Source organism: Schistocerca americana, chromosome 7, assembly GCF_021461395.2.
Source record: "Schistocerca americana isolate TAMUIC-IGC-003095 chromosome 7, iqSchAmer2.1, whole genome shotgun sequence".
NCBI classification, from domain to species: Eukaryota; Metazoa; Arthropoda; class Insecta; order Orthoptera; family Acrididae; genus Schistocerca; species Schistocerca americana.
Window position 1 is genome coordinate 118497411 of NC_060125.1, and position 23373 is coordinate 118520783.

The 23373-nt window shown below is 43.6% G+C and overlaps 1 protein-coding gene across 2 annotated transcripts in view; it reads right to left on the reverse strand.

Moving 5' to 3' along the window:
- The window catches only part of LOC124622583 (juvenile hormone esterase-like), a 167295-nt gene that overhangs the window by 1613 nt on the left and 142309 nt on the right, over window positions 1-23373 (reverse strand). For both annotated transcript variants that reach the window (XM_047148331.1, XM_047148330.1), the window contains exons 10-11: window positions 15266-15398; window positions 3462-3622 (exon numbers count right to left, since the gene is read on the reverse strand). In XM_047148331.1, coding sequence (XP_047004287.1) covers window positions 3462-3622; window positions 15266-15398 — 294 coding nt within the window. The remainder of the gene's footprint in view (window positions 1-3461; window positions 3623-15265; window positions 15399-23373) is intronic.

Here is a 23373-nt window from a genome sequence, read left to right on the forward strand (position 1 = left end):
ATGTTTTCTAAATCCATCTTGACTGTGTGTCAATAGACGGTTTTCTTCGAGGTAATTCATAATATTCGAACACAATATATGTTCCAAAAAGCCTATTCCATATCGACGTTAATAATATGGGCCTGTAATTTAGTGGATTGCTCCTAGTACCTTTCTTGTATATTGGTGTGGCATGTGGAACTTTCCAATCTTGTATATGATTGTTAAGTATGGAGCTAATGCATCAAAAAATGGTTCAAATGGCTCTGAGCACTATGGGACTTAACATCTTTGGTCATCAGTCCCCTAGAACTTAGAACTACTTAAACCTAACTAACCTAAGGACATCACACTCATCCATGCCCGAGGCAGGATTCGAACCTGCGACCGTAGCAGTCGCGCGGTTCCGGACTGAGCGCCTAGAACCGCTAGACCACCGCGGCCGGCGCTAATGCATCAACATACTCTGAAAGGAACCTAACTGGTATATAGTTTAGACAAGAAGACTTGCTTTTATTAAGTGATTGAAGTTTCTTCACTACTCCGAGGATATTTACTTCTACGTTACTCATGTTGGTAGCTGTTCTTGATTCGAATTCTGGAATATTTACTTCGACTTCTTTTGTGAAGGCATTTCGGAAGGCTATGTTTAGTAACTGTGCTTTGCCAGCACTCCCTTCGATAGTATCTGACACAGAACACGGCAGGGAGTCGATTACCGGCTCTCAGATGGCATCCGCGGATGTGGAGGGTTACGCCGCGCTCGGTGCGCAAAATGGCGATCGTCCCTTGCAGTTGTGAGACGTGCTCGACTGGAAACTTGACGACGAGTATGTCGGCCGTCACATTCCCGTGCAGTCCAACACCGGCGCACTGTCACAGTCAAATGCCCTACAACTCTACGTATGGCACGATTCGATCAGCTGGCCAAATGGACACCCAGAATGAGACCCCTTTCAAACTGCCTCAGGTGCTGATTACGCTGTTCCGCAAATGTGAGCGTAAGTGGCATCGTTGTGTCTCTCACAGTCATCACTCCACATCTGACACTGAACGCGACTCTGATGCACAGTCACGGCAGCAACGCTGAAGATGAACAACACTAATGTACTCTGATGGCTGTTTACTTGCCAAGAGAATTGGAACTTTAATCACTTACTTACCTCCCCTCACCCCAAAATCCTCCCCCCACCCCACGGTATGTACGTGTGCGAAGTTACGTTCACAACTGACCACATCTGCGTAGTAGCAGATAAATCAAATGCGACCATACGATATGCATATCAAGTGCATTGTGTTCAACTTTTATTTTGACATTTCTACAATGATTTTCAGTTTAGTATGTTTATAGCCATTCTGTCTTCGTATCAACTCTGTTCATTCATCTAAAACAGGGTGAGACAAAAGTCTGGATACACCCCTATCAGAGCCAGACGGTGCGAGGAATTATGATGGCGTCTGGTATGGTGTGTCCAATTGTGGCGGGAGAGGGGTGAGGGGCAGAAACTTGTAGGAGCGATGGAGACAGCAGTATCTATCTCGAAATCCACTCTCTTGGATTTGGGCTACGTGTTTCAAATGGGAAGGGGATCATATGGCACATCGTTTTCAGCTTCCTGTTTCTCAAGAATACACATGTGACACCCATTGTAAGATATGCTTATTTCTGTAGGAGTTATGACCTGTTAAAGTTTGAAATTGCAAGGAGGTGATAAATTGCGTTTATTATTGCAGGTGATCCACAAAGGCACTTACACAGCGGAATGCACTGAAGTTGTGTTAATGAGTGGTGGACGAAGTACCAAGGTAACTGCTGCTGACTTCAGTGCCCGGGATGCTAAGAGAAATTACTTTTCACGTATGACAGCACCCACGTTATTGGGCGAATTTCGTGCAACAGGTTCTGTGGTGGGCAGGCCACGCAGTGTACGTCCAAGAACAGCCACCAATGAGGAGACTGAAGCAGCAGTTGTGGCGTCGTTCCTGGAAAGTCCACATCTCGGTACGTGCCGGTTACAAGCAATATACGTTGTCAGTCAGTGTTAAATCCTCCGTGTGTTGCACACACACCAATGGTACCCATGCAAGTTACAACTACAATATCGTCTCTTGGAGGATGGCCCTGACCAGAGTGTGCAGTTTGCAGAACGGGCTCTGGATCAGGTTAACAGTAGTGCAGACTTCGTATGTAGCTGTTGTCAGTGATGAAGGTAATTTTTATGTGCAAAGAGAAGTAAACAAACAGAATCGTCATTAGCGGTCAGATGCAAACACCTCGTGGTTCGATCCCTGCAAAAGGTGCTGCCGGTAAAAAAGTAATGGTTTGGTGTGGGATTTGGGACACAAGAATCGTGGGCCGGTGTTTATTGACGGAACTTTGAAAACGAAGAGGTATCTTAACATGCTCCGGTAATATGTGCTTCCAACACTGAAGAATTCGCAGGGTGATTTCCCAACTCTCGTCCAACAAGACGGTGCATCTCCCAACTATGCTACTGAAGTCAGTTCTGGAGAAAGAGTTTGGAAGTCGCTGGATAGTCTCCTGATGTTACACTTCTTGACTTTTACTTGTGGGGCATCCGACATCAGCTGTGCATGAGGTAAAAATCAATAATGTGGTCCATCTTTGTTGGCGTTTTGAGGAGGCACGTGCCTCTCAAAATGGTTCAAATGGCTCTAACATCTGAGGTCATCAGTCCCTTAGACTTAGAACTACTTAAACCTAACTAATCTATGGCCATCACACACATCCATGCCCGAGGCAGGATTCGAACCTGCGACCGTAGCAGCAGCGCGGTTCAGGACGGAAGCGTCTAGAACCGCTCGGCCACAGCGGTCGGCGCATGTGCCTCTGTTGACGCACAGATCCTGCGACAAATTCAGGAAGACTGGCAAAAAAAAAAGACTCCGACTGTGTGTTTAGCGCAATGGAGGTTATATTGAGCGTACGTTGTAATGCCGACTCTGGCAAGTGACGTAAACTTTAGCGGTCATAACTCCTGCACAAATAAAGATATCTTAAAACAAATTTCACATTTGTATTCCTGAGAAAGAGGCAGTTCAAAATGATGTGCCTTATGACACCCATCCTTCCTGTAATACGTAACCCAAACCCAAGATGGAGGATTGAGAGAGGGCCGCCGCTGTCATCACAGCTCCTGTAAGTTGCGCTGCTACCTACAGACACCCTCTACCTGACGCCATTATGGTTCCTCTCACAGTTCGACTTCTGCAGGGGTGTATTCAGAGTTTCGCCTCACCCTGTCCATGATTTGCACGCACCCCGTGAGGATCGTTAGATTCTATCGTGATTCACTGAATCATGCTGGAAATTAGCCTTCGGCGACATTTGACATTGTATGAATGATAATTTGGTAAAAAGAGGCTGTACTTCTGACGTATGTACTTCTGACGTCATTAGCTCCTATACTGAGATAAGCTGCCACAGCCGGACTCGGGCGGGTCCTCAGTGGGTGACGTACCGTCTTCCGCAGTGCGGCCGGCGCCCGCGGCTGCGGCTATCTGCAGGTAGGGCAAGGAGGTGGTGTCCGTGGTGCTGGGCCACCACGCCTCGTCCACAGTGCTGGCGCAGCCGTCCTGCGACCTGCGGCGACGTGTCCACGACGCCGGCGCAGTGGGTTGCCTGGAAGAGAGGTTTGCACTGTACTCGAGCTCCACAAAATGTAAGGTCAGGTAAAAGGACAGGACTCTGTAGAAATCGTCGGATAACATAAAGCAGACATCTAGGAAATGAGGTCGACAGACAGGGCAGAATCACTAGCCAGGAAAGGCTGCAGGACAAATGCGAGGCTGCAGAAGCACGCATGACAAATGGAAAAATACATGCCGCCACTAAACAAGTTATTAAAGTGGCCTTCGGAGAGAAGAGAAACAGCTGCATTGACATAAACTACCGGCCATTAAATTTGCTACACCAAGAAGAAATGCAGATGATAAACGGGTATCCATTGGACAAATATATTATACTACAACTGACATGTGATAACATTTTCACGCAATTTGGCTGCATAGATCCTGAGAAATCAGTACCCAGAACAACCACCTCTGGCAGTAATAAGCAGTAATAACGGCCTTGATACGCCTGGGCATTGAGTCAAACAGAGCTTGGATGGCGTGTACAGGTACAGCTGTCCATGCAGCTTCAACACGATACCACAGTTCATCAAGAGTAGTGACTGGCGTATTGTGACGGGCCAGTTGCTCGGCCACCATTGACCAGACGTTTTCAGTTGGTGAGAGATCTGGAGAATGTGCTGGCCAGGGCAGCAGTCGAACATTTTCTGTTTCCAGAAAGGCCCGTACTGGACCTGCAACATGCGGTCGTGCATTATCTTGCTGAAATGTAGGGTTTCGCCCGGATCGAATGAAGGATAGAGCCACGGGTCGTAACACATCTGAAATGTAACGTCCACTATTCAAAGTGCCGTCAATGCGAACAAGAGGTGACCGAGACGTGTAACCAATGGCACCCCATAATATCACGCCGGGTGATACGGCAGTATGGCGATGACGAATACACGCTTCCAATGTGCGTTCACCGCGATGTCGCCAAACACGGATGCGACCATCATGATGCTGTAAACAGAACCTGGATTCATCCGAAAAAATGACGTTTTGCCATTCGTGCACCCAGGTTCGTCGTTGAGTACATCATCAAAATGGTTCAAATGGCTCCGAGCACTATGGGACTCAATTGCTGTGGTCATAAGTCCCCTAGAACTTAGAACTACTTAAACCTAACTAACCTAAGGACATCACACACATCCATGCCCGAGGCAGGATTCGAACCTGCGACCGTAGCGGTCGCTCGGTTCCAGACTGTAGCGCCTAGAACCGCACGGCCACTCCGGCCGGCCAACCTTTATCAAAGTCGGAAACGTGATGGTATGCATTTCCCCTCCTTACACGAGGTATCACAACAACGTCTCACCAGGCAACGCCGGCCAACTGCTGTTTGTGTATGAGAAATCGGCTGGAAACTTTCCTCATGTCAGCACGTTGTATGTGTCGCCACCGGCGCCAACTTTGTGTGAATGCTCTGAAAAGCTAATCATTTGCATATCACAGCATCTTCTTCCTGTCGGTTAAATTTCGTCACTGTAGCGCGTTATCTTCGTGGTGTAGCAATTTTAATGGCCTGTAGTGTATAGAGCTGAAATGACAAGCCAGTACTAAGCAAAGGAGGAATTTATAGAAGAGCTAAGAATGGAAATGAGCATGAGGATGACGTTATAGAAAGGTAAGAAGAAGTAAATGAAGGTGAGATGAGAGATATGGTACTGGGAGAAGAATCTGGTAGAGCTCTCAAAGATCTAAGTAGAAATAAGGCCCCTGGAGTAGGCGGCATTCCCTCAGAATTACGGAACCACTGCAAGAGCCAGCCGTAACAAAATCATTCCACTTGTGTAAGATGTGTGAGACAAGTCTTGCTTTTACTAGATGGGCATAGCACACACACCAAACATGTAGGGCCAATTCAGCTGGCTCCCGATTGTGGTGTAATCGTGCTATTATTTCCTGTTCGCACGACTCATTGTCTACAGTCACTGGACAGGTCGCTGTTTAAAACAATAAATAATAGCTGCAATGGAGCGTCATCTTCGTGAGCGCTTTATCTTCTGCCCGTGTATAACAACAGTCATCAAGAAAAATGCGAAACGACCTAAACCAGCATCAAGTCCTTACAGAAAGGAGACAGAAGCAAACAAAACCCAAATAAGAAGAAGAAACCTGTGCACGAACCTGTGAAAAAGAGGCAAACAGATGGAAACCTTAACAAGAATAAAAAATAAAGGAGAGAGTGAATTGGTTTTGTCAACGGTGTGAGAAAGATCAAGAAGAAGACATGATTCAGTGTATGAATGTAAAGGTTGGATTCGTGACTTTGCGCGCTGGTGTGTAATATAAAATTAAGAATATTTCTGTGATATCTGTGTTCAAACCAATTGATTTTTCAATATGCCAATTTAAACAATTTAATTAATAAAAAAGTATAATCCGAGTCCAGATTTTGAAATCCTACTGACCAGAGCCTGCGTGAGCAACATGTCAATGCTCCTAGATGACTAACCCGGTGCACGACCACCATCTGCCGTTGCAGGTTGCCTATCTAACGGCTTCTAGGAGCAACAGAAATCTGGTTTTCAATACTTCTATGTACAACACACTAAAACAAGTACTGCACATAGAAGCGGTGTACATGCCTCGTCGTAGCATGTCACTGCGTGCAAATACTCATGTTATAAGAGTCTAATAACCGAGAATAGGAGCAGCACTTAGTGATTTCCAAATCTTATGAAGTCGTTACCGCCTTATTGTTGTAACAAAATTAGCATTCTCCAACTGCTTCATTTTAAGTGCATTTACGGAGGTAATGGCGGACTCACGTCTTATCGCCAGCAGCGAATCAGTGCACAAAATCGCTACGATTTAAGTTCACACATTGCTAGGAAATTCGTTTTCACCACTGCAAACCATTCAACAAATAATGCATTCATTTTGCACAAACATTTTCTTTTTCCTGTCTTCGGCATTAAACAACTTCACGGTGCGTCTTTAATAGCCGATGTCGCAATATTATATTATGCCCCTGTATTGGAATTAATGTAATGTTCCTGTATGTAATACTTACGTCAACTGCATTTATAAAAACAAAAAATACAAAAAATGTAAAATTTCCTTGTTAAGATGTTAATGAGCTACGCCCAAAGAAATTTGTTATGTCTAATATCTGAGATGATGCAGAAGCCAGAGAAGGACAGTTGAAGTGAGAGTTGTCAGTGGAAGAAAATAACAGCCTTGTTAATGCATTGTGTATTTTAACAGAATTTTCAAAACTCAGTACTGCTGACAATTGTAAGTTTTGTGCAACTTCCTATAACACAAATGAAAGATAATTACTTCTGGCTACAAATGTGAGTACTGCTTATCGTAAAAGTGTTATGTCGGCATGCTGTCTTATATTAGGGCTGTTTTGTGAAATACATGCGTAGCTAAAATTTATAAAATTTCATTCTCTGAGCACATACAAGAAACTTTCTAAAGGAAAAATCCCTCCTATATTTTGATTTGTGATCCTATCGGACTGTTTCTTGTTTTTCAGGTCATTGACAACTATTATCTGGAGAAGGTTTTGTGCACAGCAGATAAATCGAAGTAACAGCTGTTATTCTTTGCATATTGGATTTTAAAGTGTCAAGAAACATTGTTGGAAAGCGCATTGACGATTACAGAAACGCAGCTAGCAATAAGGCGAGAAAGGCGTCACTAAATAAAGGTAAGATCGTTGAACTTGTGCAAACAAAGCTGTCACACCCACCATATCCCAAAACCAACAAACAGAGAGGTTGAAGTGTTGTGCTGAGTTGATATTAATGACCCAAAAACTTAGTAAAGGCTTGCAGTAATCATTAACGTAAATTAGGAATATTTTCTGTTTCCAAATCACACACACCGTTTTAGTCCTTCAAGTCTCTCGAGGCACTGAATTCCACTGATTTTCTGGTGGTAATGTATGTGTTGTAACTTTCCCATCTAGGCGGAAGGAAGGTTCTGTGCTGGGAGAACAATATTAGTAGTTGGGGTACGGAGGCCGAATTAGGCACGAACAAACTTCTGAGAATCGCTGTATAGTCAAAGTGCTAAGTAATACGTGTACGAGACACGGCAGGATCTATCTGGAACGAGTGCTTTGGAAAAGGCGTCTTTATCGAAAAACTGTATCAGTAAGCAGAGTTGTTAATCGTCTGACGACATACCTGTGCAAGATTAGTTTGGGACGAACAAAAGAATGTTTAGTTTAGTGCAAAGGAGTGAGCTTTAGCAGACGTGCTTTTAAACACATGCATGTTTAACAGAGAGAAGGAATGAATTGTCGCGTGGAGTCATTGTGTTGCTGGTACGAGCGGAGGAAGTGTAAGAGGATAATATTCTCAGTATTAATACCCAATTTAGAGATAGCATATTTAAACGACTGCACAGAGTAAATAAACGAGCATTCGCTTTGGCTGATTATACGTTAACACGGGATATTTTAATGACACGACACCAGTTCGAATATTAGTAAATAATGAGAAAAACCGCGGACGCATTAACTATCTGTGATTTCATCTGTCTAGTTTTGGGAGACCCTTCACGTGGATCATTTTCAAAAGAAGTATTGTCAAGTTTTAATATGACCACTAATTTCTTACTGCTTTAAACCTTTAGAGCAATGCGTAAAAACTCAACAAATATACATCATTTACGCTAGCGCCATCTCTGTGAAAAGCCCAGAATTTTTAGTTTTGTGCGTGCACACCCATACACTGGAAGCCACCTTGCGGTGTGTTTCGGAGGATACAGTGGAACCATTTCCCTCCCCCCCTCCTCTGTTTCGTCCGAGAATGTTGCGTGAGAGCGAATGTCTGTAAACCCCGTATGACTTTATTATCTCGTTTCATCATTTCGGAAGACTGTGTAGGAGGAAATAAAATATTTCCCTGCTCTTCTTGGCACGTATACTTTCAGAAGTTTAACAATAAACCCTTCGACGATGCCAAACACCTCCCTTGTAGCGTCTGCCAGTGGAATCTACAAAATGAACCCGCAAGGAGACATACCGCATTTCTTTTTATCTCCTCTACCTCTTCTTTTAATCCAACCTAGTATGGGTCCTAGACTGACGAGTAATACCCACGAACCGGTCGATTGAGTGTTCTTCTTTCATGAGTGAATTACATTTCCTTAATATGAATTCCGGTCTGGCACCTACTTTTCCTAGAAACAGTTTCATGTTTTTGTTCAACATTGCATCGCCAAAGACTGGATATTTCACGGTGGCTATTGTTTCCAGTGCGTAATCTGACAGTATGGGTCTCTTCCCCTGTTTATACGCCATGTATTACAGTTACTTACGTTCACAGCCAACTGGCAGTCCCTGCACCAGCCGTCGATCCCCTGCAGGCTTCCTCCGTTTCGCGCGTCTTCTGACGGCGCGACTTCTCTGAGACGGGTCAGCCCTCGCGAACAAACGAACGCAGCTTCCGATGTTACCCACTACATCATTTACATATACAACAGGCTATCCTGATCAACTCAGACGCGAGACTCCACAAATAACCAGAGCACAAGGACAATCCTAACTGCCCATGCTTTTACTGTAAATTACTATTTATTGCTTTTACAAAATACACTACATATCATTTTTGAGAACATTCTGCATTACTTACTCGTTACTCGTCGAAAACCGGATATTTTATTACAAAATTAATTTTTCGTGTCACTAATTATCAGTTTACTTTCGGGAGATATCCGCATTTCCTCTTCTGTATCGGTTTTCGTAACTTTTTTCCTGACGTTGGTTCTCATTTTCCACAGAGTCAAGACACCCATCTAGTTAAACGCATTCTCTCCTGTTTATTCTAATAACGGATCATACCCACTCGGATAACCGTGCGTGTCAGAGCCCCGACTGCGGCACGAGGAGTTGGGCCGGCACCGGGTCGAACCTGCCCGGCGGATTTACGACGAGGGCTGGTCTGTTGGCCAGGCTGGACTTGGTTTTTAGGTGGTTTCCCACATCCCTCTAACTGAATACAGGACTGATTCCCTTAGTCCCATCTGAGTTACACGATTCGCAAACATTTACAAAACATTCGTTAACTTTCATATGAAGAACACTATGTGCAGACTGTTAGCCTACACATATTCTGTTCTGGACGGCAGGGGTGGGGGGTGGAAGAAGGGGTAACAAGGTGGCGACAGGAAGGGTATCCGGCCACTCTTTAAATTAATAATGCCTAATCCGTTCTACTTCCAAACCGTGCCGACCCTGAGCCGATGTGGGACAATGGCACAAGAAAAAGATGAGAACTAATAACTATTAACGTATTTTAGGGCCCGATTACGGGTTCCTCGATCACCTCGTATAAGCTCTGCTTCTTTACTGAATACACTTTGCCCACCACATCCGTGTCACTTAGCGCCTCAAATCCTGGTTCATGGGAATTGCTAATCAATCACTCACAGACATTTTTGCCATATACGTCTTCACAACAAGAAACTTGTGTTTTAAGCGAAAACATCCTTTCTAATTATAAGATTAAATTTTTCATTCTTTTCATACATTTCCGAAATATACATCGATAATCTGCAAGCCGGATTCCTCACAACTGGATAATCGAAAGTTTGCTGTTGTATACAGTAATGGTCGTACAACGCTCTGCTGGGTTACAACTTTCACATCAGTCGATTTCGGCTCGTTTAGTGATCTGTTCACTTTTACTGTAAATTGTCATATTGACCCAACGTTAAAGTACAGCAAAACATTTCTACTAACATACATTTTTATGTAGTTTTTAGCATAGTTATACTCCAATACGCTGCTGAAAATAAAAATAATAGTAATATTCAGAACATTACTTTAAAATTTTTCATATAGGTTAAATTTGAAACAACAGACAGTTTTCAGTAACCCATTTTTCTTAGAAAAGCACTCCGTCTTCAGGCTACAAGTGGCCCATCGGGACCATCCGACCGCCGTATCATCCTCAGTTGAGAATGCAGGTAGGAGGGGTGTGTGGTCAGCACACCGCTCTCCTAGTTGTTATGATGGTTTTCTTTGACCTGAGCCGCTACTATTCGGTCGAGTAGATCCTCAATTGGCATCACGAGGCTGAGTGCCCGCCAAAAATGGCAACAGCGCATGGCGGCACGGATGGTCACTCATCCACGTGCCGGCCACGCCCGACAGCGCTTAACTTTGGTGAAATGACAGGGGCCGGTGTATTGTTACTTTACTGGTTGCTGTTTGGACACAAATAGCCACAAGCATGTCTATGTAATCATAAATATGAAACAACAGTTTCCAATACAGGCAGTTATTTTTGAAAATTTTACTCTTTATTTTCTAACTTTTGTTCTTACTCGCTGCAGTTCGGACACAAGTATGTGACGTGTATCTTGCAAACATGTATATTACATTTTCCACACAATATTTTTGTTTTATTGTCATTTTTTGCTGAACAGAACTTGCAGTGCACATTTTTGGAAGGTTTTCTTGTTGTCAGTAAATTTGACAGATTCGCCAAATCTTCAGGGTTTTTGATACTCCTCGCCGTTTTCAGAGAGTCTTATGTTCTTGGGAAATGCGTCCTTGATGCAATATGTTCTGCTAATAGTGACGTCTCCTTCTAACCAATTTTCTTGCATTCCAATTAGAGTCAATCAGTCTGCAAAACATATGCATTATAGGCAGAAACATGAAGAGTATTGTGGAAACTATCATGAACGAACTACTGGTTTTTCCTCTGCATGTGTCTGTACCTGTTATCTGATCAAGTGTATCCACAGTCCCTTTCGTTGAATTACAATCCAGAATCATTTGTGGCTTCTTATTAGCCTTGCCACTGATTTCATCAATATGTTGGAGATGCGCAATAATAAAACATTCTCATTTCTCTTAGTGGGGTCATTCATGAAGTAGAATGAAGAACTATGAACCTCCTTGTTGGTCATATTTTGTGCTAACTCTGGCTTATCTTTCCGTATAGTTCCCAATATTCTTAATTTTCTTTACAGGAGAAATTGTCCAACATTTTAGACTTAAAAAAATTGCGGAAAGTTGTGATATTCGGATCTCTCAACGCTGAACTGAGATCAGAAACTACTCTTATTGCCTGATTCTTTCTTGGTACCGCTCTGCTCTCCTTTCCTGTATAAATTTGGACTTCCAGTACTTATGGAGATTTGCTGTCACACAGAGTCAATATTTTGATCTCATATTTTCCAGGTTGACTCGTGAGTACTGTTTGCATGGACAGTGCCCGCTGAAGGCTACTAACTGCTCATCAACAGTAACATTTTCTCATTGATTATAGAGTTTAGGAAAGACTTTTACCTACTTCTCCTAAGTATTATGAATTACGCCGTCCTTCTGCCCTAGTGGATAGGGGTATCTTCTTCTCTAATGAATATCGTACACAATGTTTTATTGGACACGGAGAATTCCATGGCTGGCAGATGCGAGGATAGCAGCCGCTGTAGGGGAAATGCCAACTGCTGGAGGGGAAGTGCCGTTGTAAACTAAAGCCTCCAATACCCATTTTTTTTGTAAATATTGAGCGGAGCCCCTTCACGGCCACCCTTGCTTGGTAACCGTTCAGAAAGATCTACTGCCTTCGGTTACCGTCTAAAAAGAATTCCGCCAAAAATGCAGCGATTTATTTTCGCCTGGTTTGTTAACCATTTGAAGCTTTCAGACAAATGTCACGGGTGGGGAATTTCGAATAAAATCTACAAATTTCTCTTGTTACGATGTTAAAATGTCCTCCTTTGTCAATACACTGAGGAGTTTACACAGTCCCACATCACTAACATGTTATGCAGATGCAATTACGAGAGAATTCTGAAACAGTGATTTATTGAGTGAGGAACTGAAGAAAAGTAAGGTCAGCGTGTGGTGTCACCGCCAGACACCACACTTGCTAGGTGGTAGCCTTTAAAACGGCCGCGGTCCGTTAGTATATGTCGGACCCGCGTGTCGCCACTATCAATGATTTCAGACCGAGCGCCGCCACACGGCAGGTCTAGTCTAGACTCCCTAGCACTCGCCCCAGTTGTACAGCCGACTTTGCTAGCGATGGTTCACTGGCTACATACGCTCTCATTTGCAGAGACAACAGTTTAGCATAGTCTTCAGCTACGTCATTTGCTACGACCTAGCAAGGCGCCATATTCTTGAAGAATGTATTCTGAACTGATAATATTGTGAATCATGTACTGTCAAGAGCGACGTTCATCATTAATGGATTAAAGTTAAGTATGAAACTAATTACGTCCGCTTTCTGAATTCTAATTCCTTGTCATGTTCCAGACCTCACGTCAGTATAGTTCTTCCCTCCTCACGCCAGCCTGCGTGAGCTAAAACGCGTGCATTTCGGCCTCCTCTCGTAACGCGGTATTGGCTCTTCTGCCAACACAACACAGCGTCTTATGAAAAAGCACATTACGTTGTTCCAAAACCCACAGCATTTCTCGTTTCACCAGCTCTCGATGGCCCTTAAAAATTACATTCTTTCATCAGAAAAGTCTGTCGTTAATGGAATAACACGGTAGACAATGAAGTTTTGCATAATAAGCATACGACAAAATACTCTCCTCTTTGTGTGCTATCATTTGCCAAAATCTCACTTCGGTATCTCAAACCTTTTATGAAATATGAAGAATGTTGTTGATATTTTACTCTGGCTTTACCGGTTGTGCGGAACGATCGCATATGTGTGCGCTACGTCAGATCAATATTCTCGAGATTGGTGGCAGATAGAGACCTCCACCCAAGTCTAAAGAAAAATTCGCGATATTAGCTAAATCTCATACGATGCAATATATTATGTAATATGCACCAAACAAAAAACCATAGCGACCCCTAGTTTTCATTGCAAAACTTTTTCGAACTTCGCGCAATGTCTTACTTCCACGTAAATATCACAACTACCATGACTGTTAACGAAATTATGGGCATATAGTAATGAACCTTACATGTAAAGCTACAAGTAAAACAAAAATATTTTTTTTTACTTAATAGTTTCTGTAAAATCATTTGAGATAGACTGAAAGGCGTGCGCGACGATTCTGTCTTCGCCGACAGGTCGAAAGGTGGCAAACGTTTGTCTAGTTCCCCTACTGAACAAACAAATGAAGTCGCTCAACGTTCGCCTGTATCCTTAGACCACACCGAGCGAGGTGGCGCAGTGGTTAGACACTGGACTCGCATTCGGGAGGACGACGGTTCAATCCCGCGTCCGGCCATCCTGATTTAGGTTTTCCGTGATTTCCCTAAATCGCTCCAGGCAAATGCCGGGATGGTTCCTTTCAAAGGGCACGGCCGACTTCCTTCCCCGTCCTTCCCTAATCCGATGAGACCGATGACCTCGCTGTCTGGTCTCCTTCCCCGAAACAATCAACCAACCAACCAACCTTAGACCACAGACTTTTTGTAGTTTCCTCACGTAATCAGTATACACCCGAAATGAATAAGAATCTTAAGTATGCATGAAAACAGAATGATGAATGTTTGTTCAAAATGGTTCAAATGGCTCTGAGCACTAAGGGACTTAACATCTGAGGTCATCAGTCCCCTAGAACTTAGAACTACTTAAACCTAACTAACCTAAGGACATCACACATCCATTCCCGAGGCAGGATTCGAACCTGCGGCCGTAGCGGTCGCGCGGTTCCAGGCTGAAGCGCCTAGATCCGCTATGCCACACCGGCCGGCAATGTTTGTTCATTGGTGACAATAATCTCACTGCTCCTCAATATTCGATATTGATTTTCGAGCATTGTGCAAAACGCTGTTCAAATGTGCTTTTTACCTCACTTAGTCTGCTGGTTACGTACCTAGTAACTATTCTTGACAGCATTCGAAGCTGATAGGTAGCCACGTTGTTCTGCTGGGTATAACTGCCATTTTGTATTTCCATTTTTAGAAATGGAAGACTGTACACTCTTTAGTACAGGCTGTGAACGGTTGTCACTGTTAGAACACTTGCTTTTAGTTGCATTGCGGAAGGGATCTTCATTCCAGTGAATTTAATAACTCTTCCAACTGAACATCAGTCAGCGATCTAATTGCTATGTCGTCATGATTCGAATTGAACAGAAAAAATATAGATTCAAATAACTGAGAAGAGCAATGCAGTTTCTTGGAAAAAAATAAGAAACAAGTCCATTACTGTAACCTCAGAGGTTTTGTTGATTGTTCAGAGTAAGCTGAAAATCGTTATTACCATAAGGTACAACATGAAACTAAAAATTATTTGACATAAGGGCAATGACATTTATGTCGGATCACTATGACCAGAATGTTACATATGTTATTGTTATGGTTTATTACCAAAATACTTAAAATATCTTAAAACATTTTTATACGCGTATCGCTCGTTCATTTTCAAACAAAATCATCGAATTTAATAAAGTAATATTGGTATTTAAATTTCGAGAAACAAAATTCATAACCATTTTTGGGCTTGTAGACCATAACTGAAGAACAGGGTTAAGAACACCTTTGTTGAGTTCTGTCTGATGAGAAGTCTCGAACCTGGTCACAAGACTTGTCCGCTAGTCGTTAAGCTAGCATACTATTCACTAAACGACAGTCCGGAAATGTACGGAATGCCTTCTGAAAATCAAGGAAATGAGCTCTTTGTCTTTGTATGCTTAACACTATAGATATTAATCGACAGACGCGAACGTGTGATTTATTAACGGCGGCAGCGTCTCTTACCCGTATTTGGCGAAGTTGGTCCACAGGGTGACGAGGGCGTGCACCACCTCCCAGTCGGGGCTGTCGTCGGGGAACGCCGGGAAGATGGCAGGCGCCGGCACCAGGTACAGCAGGTCGTCGCAGTGGCTCACTCCTGCCGGCACGTCGGAAAGAACATGATGGCGAACACTTCCCACCAAAATACCCAGGAAATAAATTTTATTGGGACCACTTTTGCAGACGGAGGAGACCGCGACCAAAGAATTTTTGGCGTTCGTCCCCTCCCCTCCATTAGTTTGTTTTCGACTTTCGACATTTACAGTTTTCAAATTAGTACTGAGTATTGCAAAAATACAGGATTCCACACGAAAAGCCAACTCTGACAAGGGAACCTCCCCATCGCACCCCCCTCAGATTTAGTTATAAGTTGGCACAGTGGATAGGCCTTGAAAAACTGAACACAGACCAATCGATAAAACAGGAAGTTGTGTGGAACTATGAAAAAAATAAGCAAAATATACAAATTGAGTAGTCCATGCCAAAGATAGGCAACATTAAAGATACTATGTACTCAGGAGCACCGTGGTCCCGTGGTTAGCGTGAGCAGCTGCGGAACGAGAGTCTTCCCTCGAGTGAGAATTTTACTTTTTTTATTTTCGTAAAGTTATGATCTGTCCGTTCGTTCATTGACGTCTCTGTTCACTGTAATAAGTTTAGTGTGTGTTTTGCGACCGCACCGCAAAACCGTGTGATTAGTAGACGAAAGGACGTGCCTCTCCAATGGGAACCGAAAACATTTGATCGCAAGGTCATAGGTCAACCGATTCCTCCACAGGAAAACACGTCTGATATATTCTGTACGACACTGGTGATGGCATTTGCGTCACATAACAGGAAAATGTTGTCGACTCACCTAACTTTTACACTTCGCGAATGGGTAAAAACATTCTTCTTACCTTGCCCGATTTAGGTTTTCTTGTGGACGTGATAATCACTCCCAAAAAAGTGATGAAAACTTAAGAGTTTGTCACAAACTGCAACAAATGAATGCAACAGTTTCACAGTCTAATAGTTTTCCCTGTGCTCTCAAAAAATGGCTCTGAGCACTATGGGACTTAACTTCTAAGGTCATCAGTCCCCTATAACTTAGAACTACTTAAACCTAACTAACCTAAGGACATCACACACATCCATGCCCGAGGCCGGATTCGAACCTGCAACCATAGCGGCCGCGCGGTTCCAGACTGTAGCGCCTTTAACCGCTTGGCCACCACGGCCGGCCCCTGTGCTCTGTCAAAACATATCTTTTTACCTCGCATCGGAAGGACGGACGGACAGATAATAATTGTCTGAAAATAAAAAATTAAACTTTTCGCTCGAGGGAAGACTTGAACCAAGGATCTCTCGTTCTGCAGCTGCTCACGCTAACCACGGGAACACGGCGCTCCTGAGCTCGCACTATTCTTGATGTTGCATATCTTGCGTATGGACTACTCAGTTTGTATATTTTGCTTATTTTTTTCATAGTTCCACACAACTTCTTCCTGTTTTCTCGATTGATCTGTGTTCAGTTTTTCAAGGCCTATCCACTGTGCCAACTTATAACTAAATCTGAGGGGGGTCCGATGGGGAGGTTCCCTTGTGAGTGCAGACTGTTCGCCAATTACGCACGAATCGTTGTCCGCCATAAGCAGATACAACACAAACATATAAACATGTAACAATAAGATGACAGAGACATAACAAACAATAGTTGATGCAGAAGTCTACATATAGGGGATTGATCTTGTCTATTACGTTATACACTGAAGAGCCAAATAAATTGGTACACCTGCTTAATATCGTTTGGGGCCACCGAGAGCACGCAGAAGTGCCGCAACACGACTTGACATGGGCTCGAATAATGTCTGAAGTAGAGCTGGAGGGAACTGACACCACGAATCCTGCAGGGCTGTCCATAAATCCGTAAGAGTACTAAGGGGGTGGAGATCTCTTCTGAACAGCACGTTGCAAGGCACCCCAGATATGCTCAATCATATTCATGTCTGGGGACTTTGATGGTCAGTGGAAGTGTTTAAACTCAGAAGAGTGTTCCTGGAGCCACTTCTAACAACCCTACCACAACAAAGGTCAAAATTTAATAATGATTGTGGTGTTGCTCACGCTGCTAAATACTGCATTTTCGGGCAACAACAAAGTTATTATGTGGCTGGTGTCATTAGAGCACAGTTAATAAAGTCATTTCATGTAATAATGAATAAGCTAGGCACTCATCTTTTCGTGTTTCCCACGCTGGTCTCGCTGTAAAATCATGGCTCAATGGTCGAAAATCTAGGTGGTGATGATTCCAAGCTCGGATGCAAAAAGGCCTAGGTTTTATTCTGCTATATTCAAAAGTTTTGTAGATGCGCTTCACAAACCATTCTTGAAGATTAAACCTTTCAAAGTTTGCATAATAGTGATGTAAAAAAAATAATCAGCAATCCGAATTTAAATTACACTTCCTTTTAATTGCTTTTATTGCAATATCACGTAACAAACAAAACATCACTTCACAATGCAAAACATACTTGAAAACATCTTCCTCACTGTTAAAGTTCACATTTTATAAGCTGACTACGTTATGCGTCTTTCCAAGATGACGTCCAAAACTTCACTTTCTCAAGGTCCGACTCTCTAACAACATAGTAATAATCGCTTACGCGCCCAAAAAATCAGAGTTAGAAGTACGTCAAAGATCATAGTGACAAAAGAAAGAATACACATAAGAATAATATCATTGCAACATAAACATATCGATGTATCATAGTATTTCTATATTAATGAAATCATATCTGAATGTTGTCTCAGAAATATATCAACTACTTTACAGAAACACAGTAGAATATTGCTGGTATCGAGAGGTTGAGTTGAGGTGCCGTAATGGTTGCGTAATTCAAGTACCATTACACACTCTGTGGCAATTCTGGGCGTCAAGGGTGTCGTATTATCCTGCTGGAATAACCCAAGTCCGTCGGAATGCATAATGGACAAGAATGAATGCAGGTGATTAGACAGGATGCTTACGCACGTGTCACCTGTCAGAGTCGTATCTAGACGTATCGGGGGGGCCCATGTCCCTCCAACTGCACACGCCTCACAAAATTACAGCCTCCACCAGCTTGAACAGTCCCCCCGCTCGATACAACACGAAACGAGACTCGTCCGACCAGGCCACATGTTTCCAGTCATCAATAGTCTAACATCGGTGTTGACGGCCCAGGCGAGGCGTAAAATATTGTGTCGAGCAGTCATCAAGGGTACGCGATTGGGCCTTCGGCTCCGAAAGCCCATATTGATGATGTTTCGTTGAATGGTTTGCACGCTGACACTTTGTTGATGGCCCAGCACTGAAATCTGCAGCCATTCTTGCACGATCTTTTTCCGGCCGCAGCGACGTTGGAGATTTGATGTTTTACCGGACTCCTGATATTCACAGTACACTCCTGTGATGGTCGTTTGGGAAAATTCCCACTTCATCGGAGATGCTGTCCCATCGCTCATGCGCCGACCGTAACACCACATTCAAACTAAATTAAATGTTGATAACCTGCTATTGTGGCAGCAGTAACCGATATAACAACTGTGCCAGACGCTTATAGTCTTACAAAGGCGTTGCCGACCGCAGTACCGTATTCTGCCGGTTTTCATATCTCTGTATCTAAATGCGCATGCCTTTACAAGTTTCTTTGGCGCTTCAGTATATAAGGTGCTGAAAATGACCTCCTCGTGCTTCAGTGCACTTTTGCGCACATCCTGACATATTAATATACACTTTGCGCAACTCTTCCAGATCAGTTCTCAAAACTTCATTGTGATTGTTGTCGTTCAACTCTTTTAACGTTGCTAGGTTATTTGCATAGACTTTTTCCTTTAGACTGCCCCACCAATAAAAGACACAAGCAGTTAGGTCCGGCGAAAGCGGCGGCCGCAATTCTTTGCTGAGAGTCCTTCCTTTTGTGAACATTTCATGAATTCGTGAGACTGACTCGCGTGAAGTGCGACAGGTCGCATCATCCTGTTGGAAGACAGCATACCTACGTTCATCTTCGAAACAATAGAGGACAGCCGCGCGGGATTAGCCGAGTGGTCTACGGCGCTGCAGTCATGGACTGTGCGGCTGGTCCCGGCGGAGGTTCGAGTCCTCCCTCGGGCATGGGTGTGTGTGTGTTTGTCCTTAGGATAATTTAGATTAAGTAGTGTGTAAACTTAGGGACCGATGACCTTAGCAGTTAAGTCCCATAAAATTTAAAATAAAATAAAATAAATAGAGGACAATTGGCAGGCGACAATGAGCAGTGCATTACTCGGGGCCGGTTTTTCGAGCGCCAAGTTGTATAATTAGCAACGGAATTACTTAACAATAAACATATCGTGGACTTCATTTGAAAGTTATATTTTCGCTTGCAGTAATCTTATTGCTGAGAAATGGAAATCGATCGTTTCCAGTTCTGCGCACCTCTTAAATTTTTCACGCCACTCATCATGTTGAATATTTATTTATTCACTAGACATGACGTGATTAGGGCCATATCACCCCCACTGACATCTGACTGGGCTTTCTACATATTTCGCATTACATTCATTTCCATGAGCGACTTATAAGATACATCTAATATCGAATGCAACATTTACAAATAGTGCACAATAAAGATCCAGTTTACGTTATTTCAGGAGAAAGTACAAAGATAAAACAAATAAAAAGCAAAATGATTTAAATTTTAAACTATGAGCTCTGGGGGAGAGAAAAGAGGTGGAAGAGCGAGAAAGATGATTCAATACCATTAAGGAAGATAGGGGAAAAGTGAAAAATGAAAAGAGAGACAAGCATGTCTGGAAAAATTGCTGACTTTTTGACAGAGGGAAATTGGTCTGTCCATTCATTTCTCACAAAAGTGATTAGGATGACAGAAGGAAGTGTCTCAGCTTCTTATAAGCAACGGGGCGCAAAGTAGCTTGTTCCATAGGCGAGCAGGAGCAGCAGACCAAGAGTTTGTGAATATTTTTGTTTTATTTTAGGGTACAAGATAAGTAAACCCTTCTGTCTCGATTATAACGAGGCGATAGGTACTTAATATTTGATGCGAGGTACTGGGGTGCATGCGCACTGAGCATCTGATGCACTCACATAGCGTGCGGTAGTCACTTCACGTGTCTGGCTGCAAACAACATAGCTGGTGTATGAAATACTAACATGGCCAAATAGACTGATAAGTCGGATGCAGTGCATCTGGCTACCTCTAACCATGTCGAGTTCCTGTTTCGTATTGGAGTAAACGTCATGCGACTATGGCCTCCCGTCAGGTAGACCGTTTGTCGGGTACAAGTCTTTCGATTTGACGCCACTTCGGCGACTTGAGAGTCGATGGGGATGAAATGATGATGATTAGGTCAACATAACACCCAGTCCCTGAGCGCAAAAAAATCTCTGACCCAACTGGGAATCGAATCCACGCCCTTAGGATTGACATTCTGTCGCATTGACCACTTTTTTTTTTAACTCATTTTGTTCGCTTTTGTTCGTTGCATCTGCTCGGGGCGGACGTCATAAGACATCTGTTGAAATTCGTTGTTGATCGATTAGCTCAGTTTTTTTATTACAGAGGGCTGCTAACCCTCTAAACGAACACACTGAGCTACCGTACCGGCTAACCACTCAGCTACCAGGGGAAAACGTATTGGTGTACTTCGTAATAGTGAAGGATCGATAGAATCAGTGGTTGCAGACTGCTCATTCTAACAAAAAGAGCAGTAGGTAATATGCGCAGTGATGAGAACTTACTGCCAAAGCTTGACAATTTGTACAAGAATTGAAGCGAAACACGGGTATACAGCAAGTGCAACACAAGATACTGAGGCCATTCTCTCACAGGGCGAGGCAGCTAATGTTGATGCGGACAGGACATCCGACCTCATGAGATATAGCGTTGTCAGCACACAGGACTAGGTGGTTAACGAGTATTGCACTCTCACGCTCTCCAGCAACCATTGTCGACTTTGCAGCAATGTGGCAGCAGTATATGACAATACTGCGATATGGCGAGCAAAACTGGTGATGAAACAGATTGTTGCAGGAAGTCCCTGGGGTACAGTGCACACAGGATACTGTGGCTGCCTGATGAACTCATGGGGAGAGTGGTAGTGGTGGTGGTTACAGGCAAGTGCTGTAGGGGAAATGCCGAGCGCTGGAGGGGAAGGTCGTTCTAAACTGAAGCCTACACTCTCGGTAAATATTATGCCGGGTCCCTTCGCGCCCACACTTGCATAGTGAGCTTTAAGAAATATCTTTCACATCATCTTTGGTTAGAATCTAAACCGAATTTCGCCAAAAATGCAGCGATTTATTTTCGCCTGGCTTTTTAAACATTTGTAACTTCCAGGGAAGTATCATGAGTGGCGAATTTTGAGTAAAACCAACAGATTTCTCTGGCTGCCATGTAAAAATTTGTTTCTTCTTCCAAAACACAGCGGCGTTTACACAGTCTCACCTCATTAACATATTGTCCAGATGGTGTCGCAAAATAATTCTGAAAAACCGGTTTATTAAGTTTATTGAGGAACTGAGGAAAAGTAACGTCAGTAGCTTATGAAAAACCACGTTCTTAGTGCAAAATAAACGTGTAATGTCTCCACTTCTGTTGTTCCAAAGCTCATAGCATTTCTCGTTTCAAATACTATCGATAGCCCTTAAAAATTGCAATCTTTCATCGAAAAAATCCATGGATAGTGAAATAACATCGTAGATAATGTAGTTTTCCATAATAACCACATCGCAAAATACTCTTCTCTTTGTGTACATTTGGAATGGTGACATGACTGGGAAGCACTGACTGCTGATGAACGGATTCGCATTCAGCGGAGAAACGTAGTTGTGCCAGATGACCCACACGACCATCGTCAAGGAGCATGGCGGCAACCAGGACAGAGGTCACATTCTTCCAGTGTTTTGGAGAAGCACAGTTGAGCTGCTCCTGCCATCACGGTGTCCTGATCCATCATCGCGTATTATTTCAGGTCACGGCCGAAAGTGTTTGAGGCAACTCTGACGACACGACAGCACGTCGCGGACATCCTGCCCCGTCACACGTTATCTCTCATGCGACAGTACCGTGGCGCCCTTTTTTAACAGGATTGTGATCATCCACACGTGGCAGCTGTCCCCATGAACTGCCCGTGCGACGTTGAGGTACTCGAGCGGCGAACAAGACACCCAGACCTGTCCCTGACGAAACATGTGGGACCAGCACGGATGTCAACTCTATTAGTGAGCCAGTATCGAGGCTATCGAGGCTATCGAGGCCCGGTTACAACAGCCGTGCGCCGGCTTGCCTCAGGACAGGATACAACAGCTTTCACAACCGAAACAGTGCGTGCATCCGTGCTAGAGGGCATGCAGCGCCATACATCGACTGGGCTCGTACTGCCAAGTTCTTTGTAAATTTGACTCGGTTTTGTAGTCACACACACTCTCAACCCATAAAGTGTTGTTTCATTTCGTCCTCCATTTCTGGGTACTTCACTTATTTTTCCAGTTACTTTACTTGAAACGGAGCTATTGTCTCAGTTACTAACTGGTAAATTCCACTGTACGGTATCAACATTCGTTATCTATAGGTAATTTAAGCTCGGCCTTGAATTTTGTCGCCGGCCGAGGTGGCCGAGCGGTTATAGGCGCTACAGTCTGGAACCGCGCGACCGCTACGGCCACTGGTTCGAATCCTGCCACTGGCATGGACGTGTGTGATGTCCTTAGGTTAGTTAGGTTTAAGTAGTTCTGAGTTCCAGGCGACTGATGACCTTAGAAGTTGAGTCCCATAGTGCTCAGAGCCATTTGATTTTTGTCAGTAGGGAGATGAAACCTTATGCAGATGCGCAGTTTCAAAATACAAGACTGTGTGACCGCAAATTTTAAGTCAATTAACGAAATACATGAAATTGCGTTACACATGCGTATGTAACGTGACAGCCCACAAAAAATGTCATGCTTCCCATATTAGACCACCGGAGTGGTAGCCCTGAAGTTAAGGCACTGGGCTCGCATTCAGAGGAATTGGTTCACGCCGTTTCCGGCCAACCAGAGTTGATTTTGG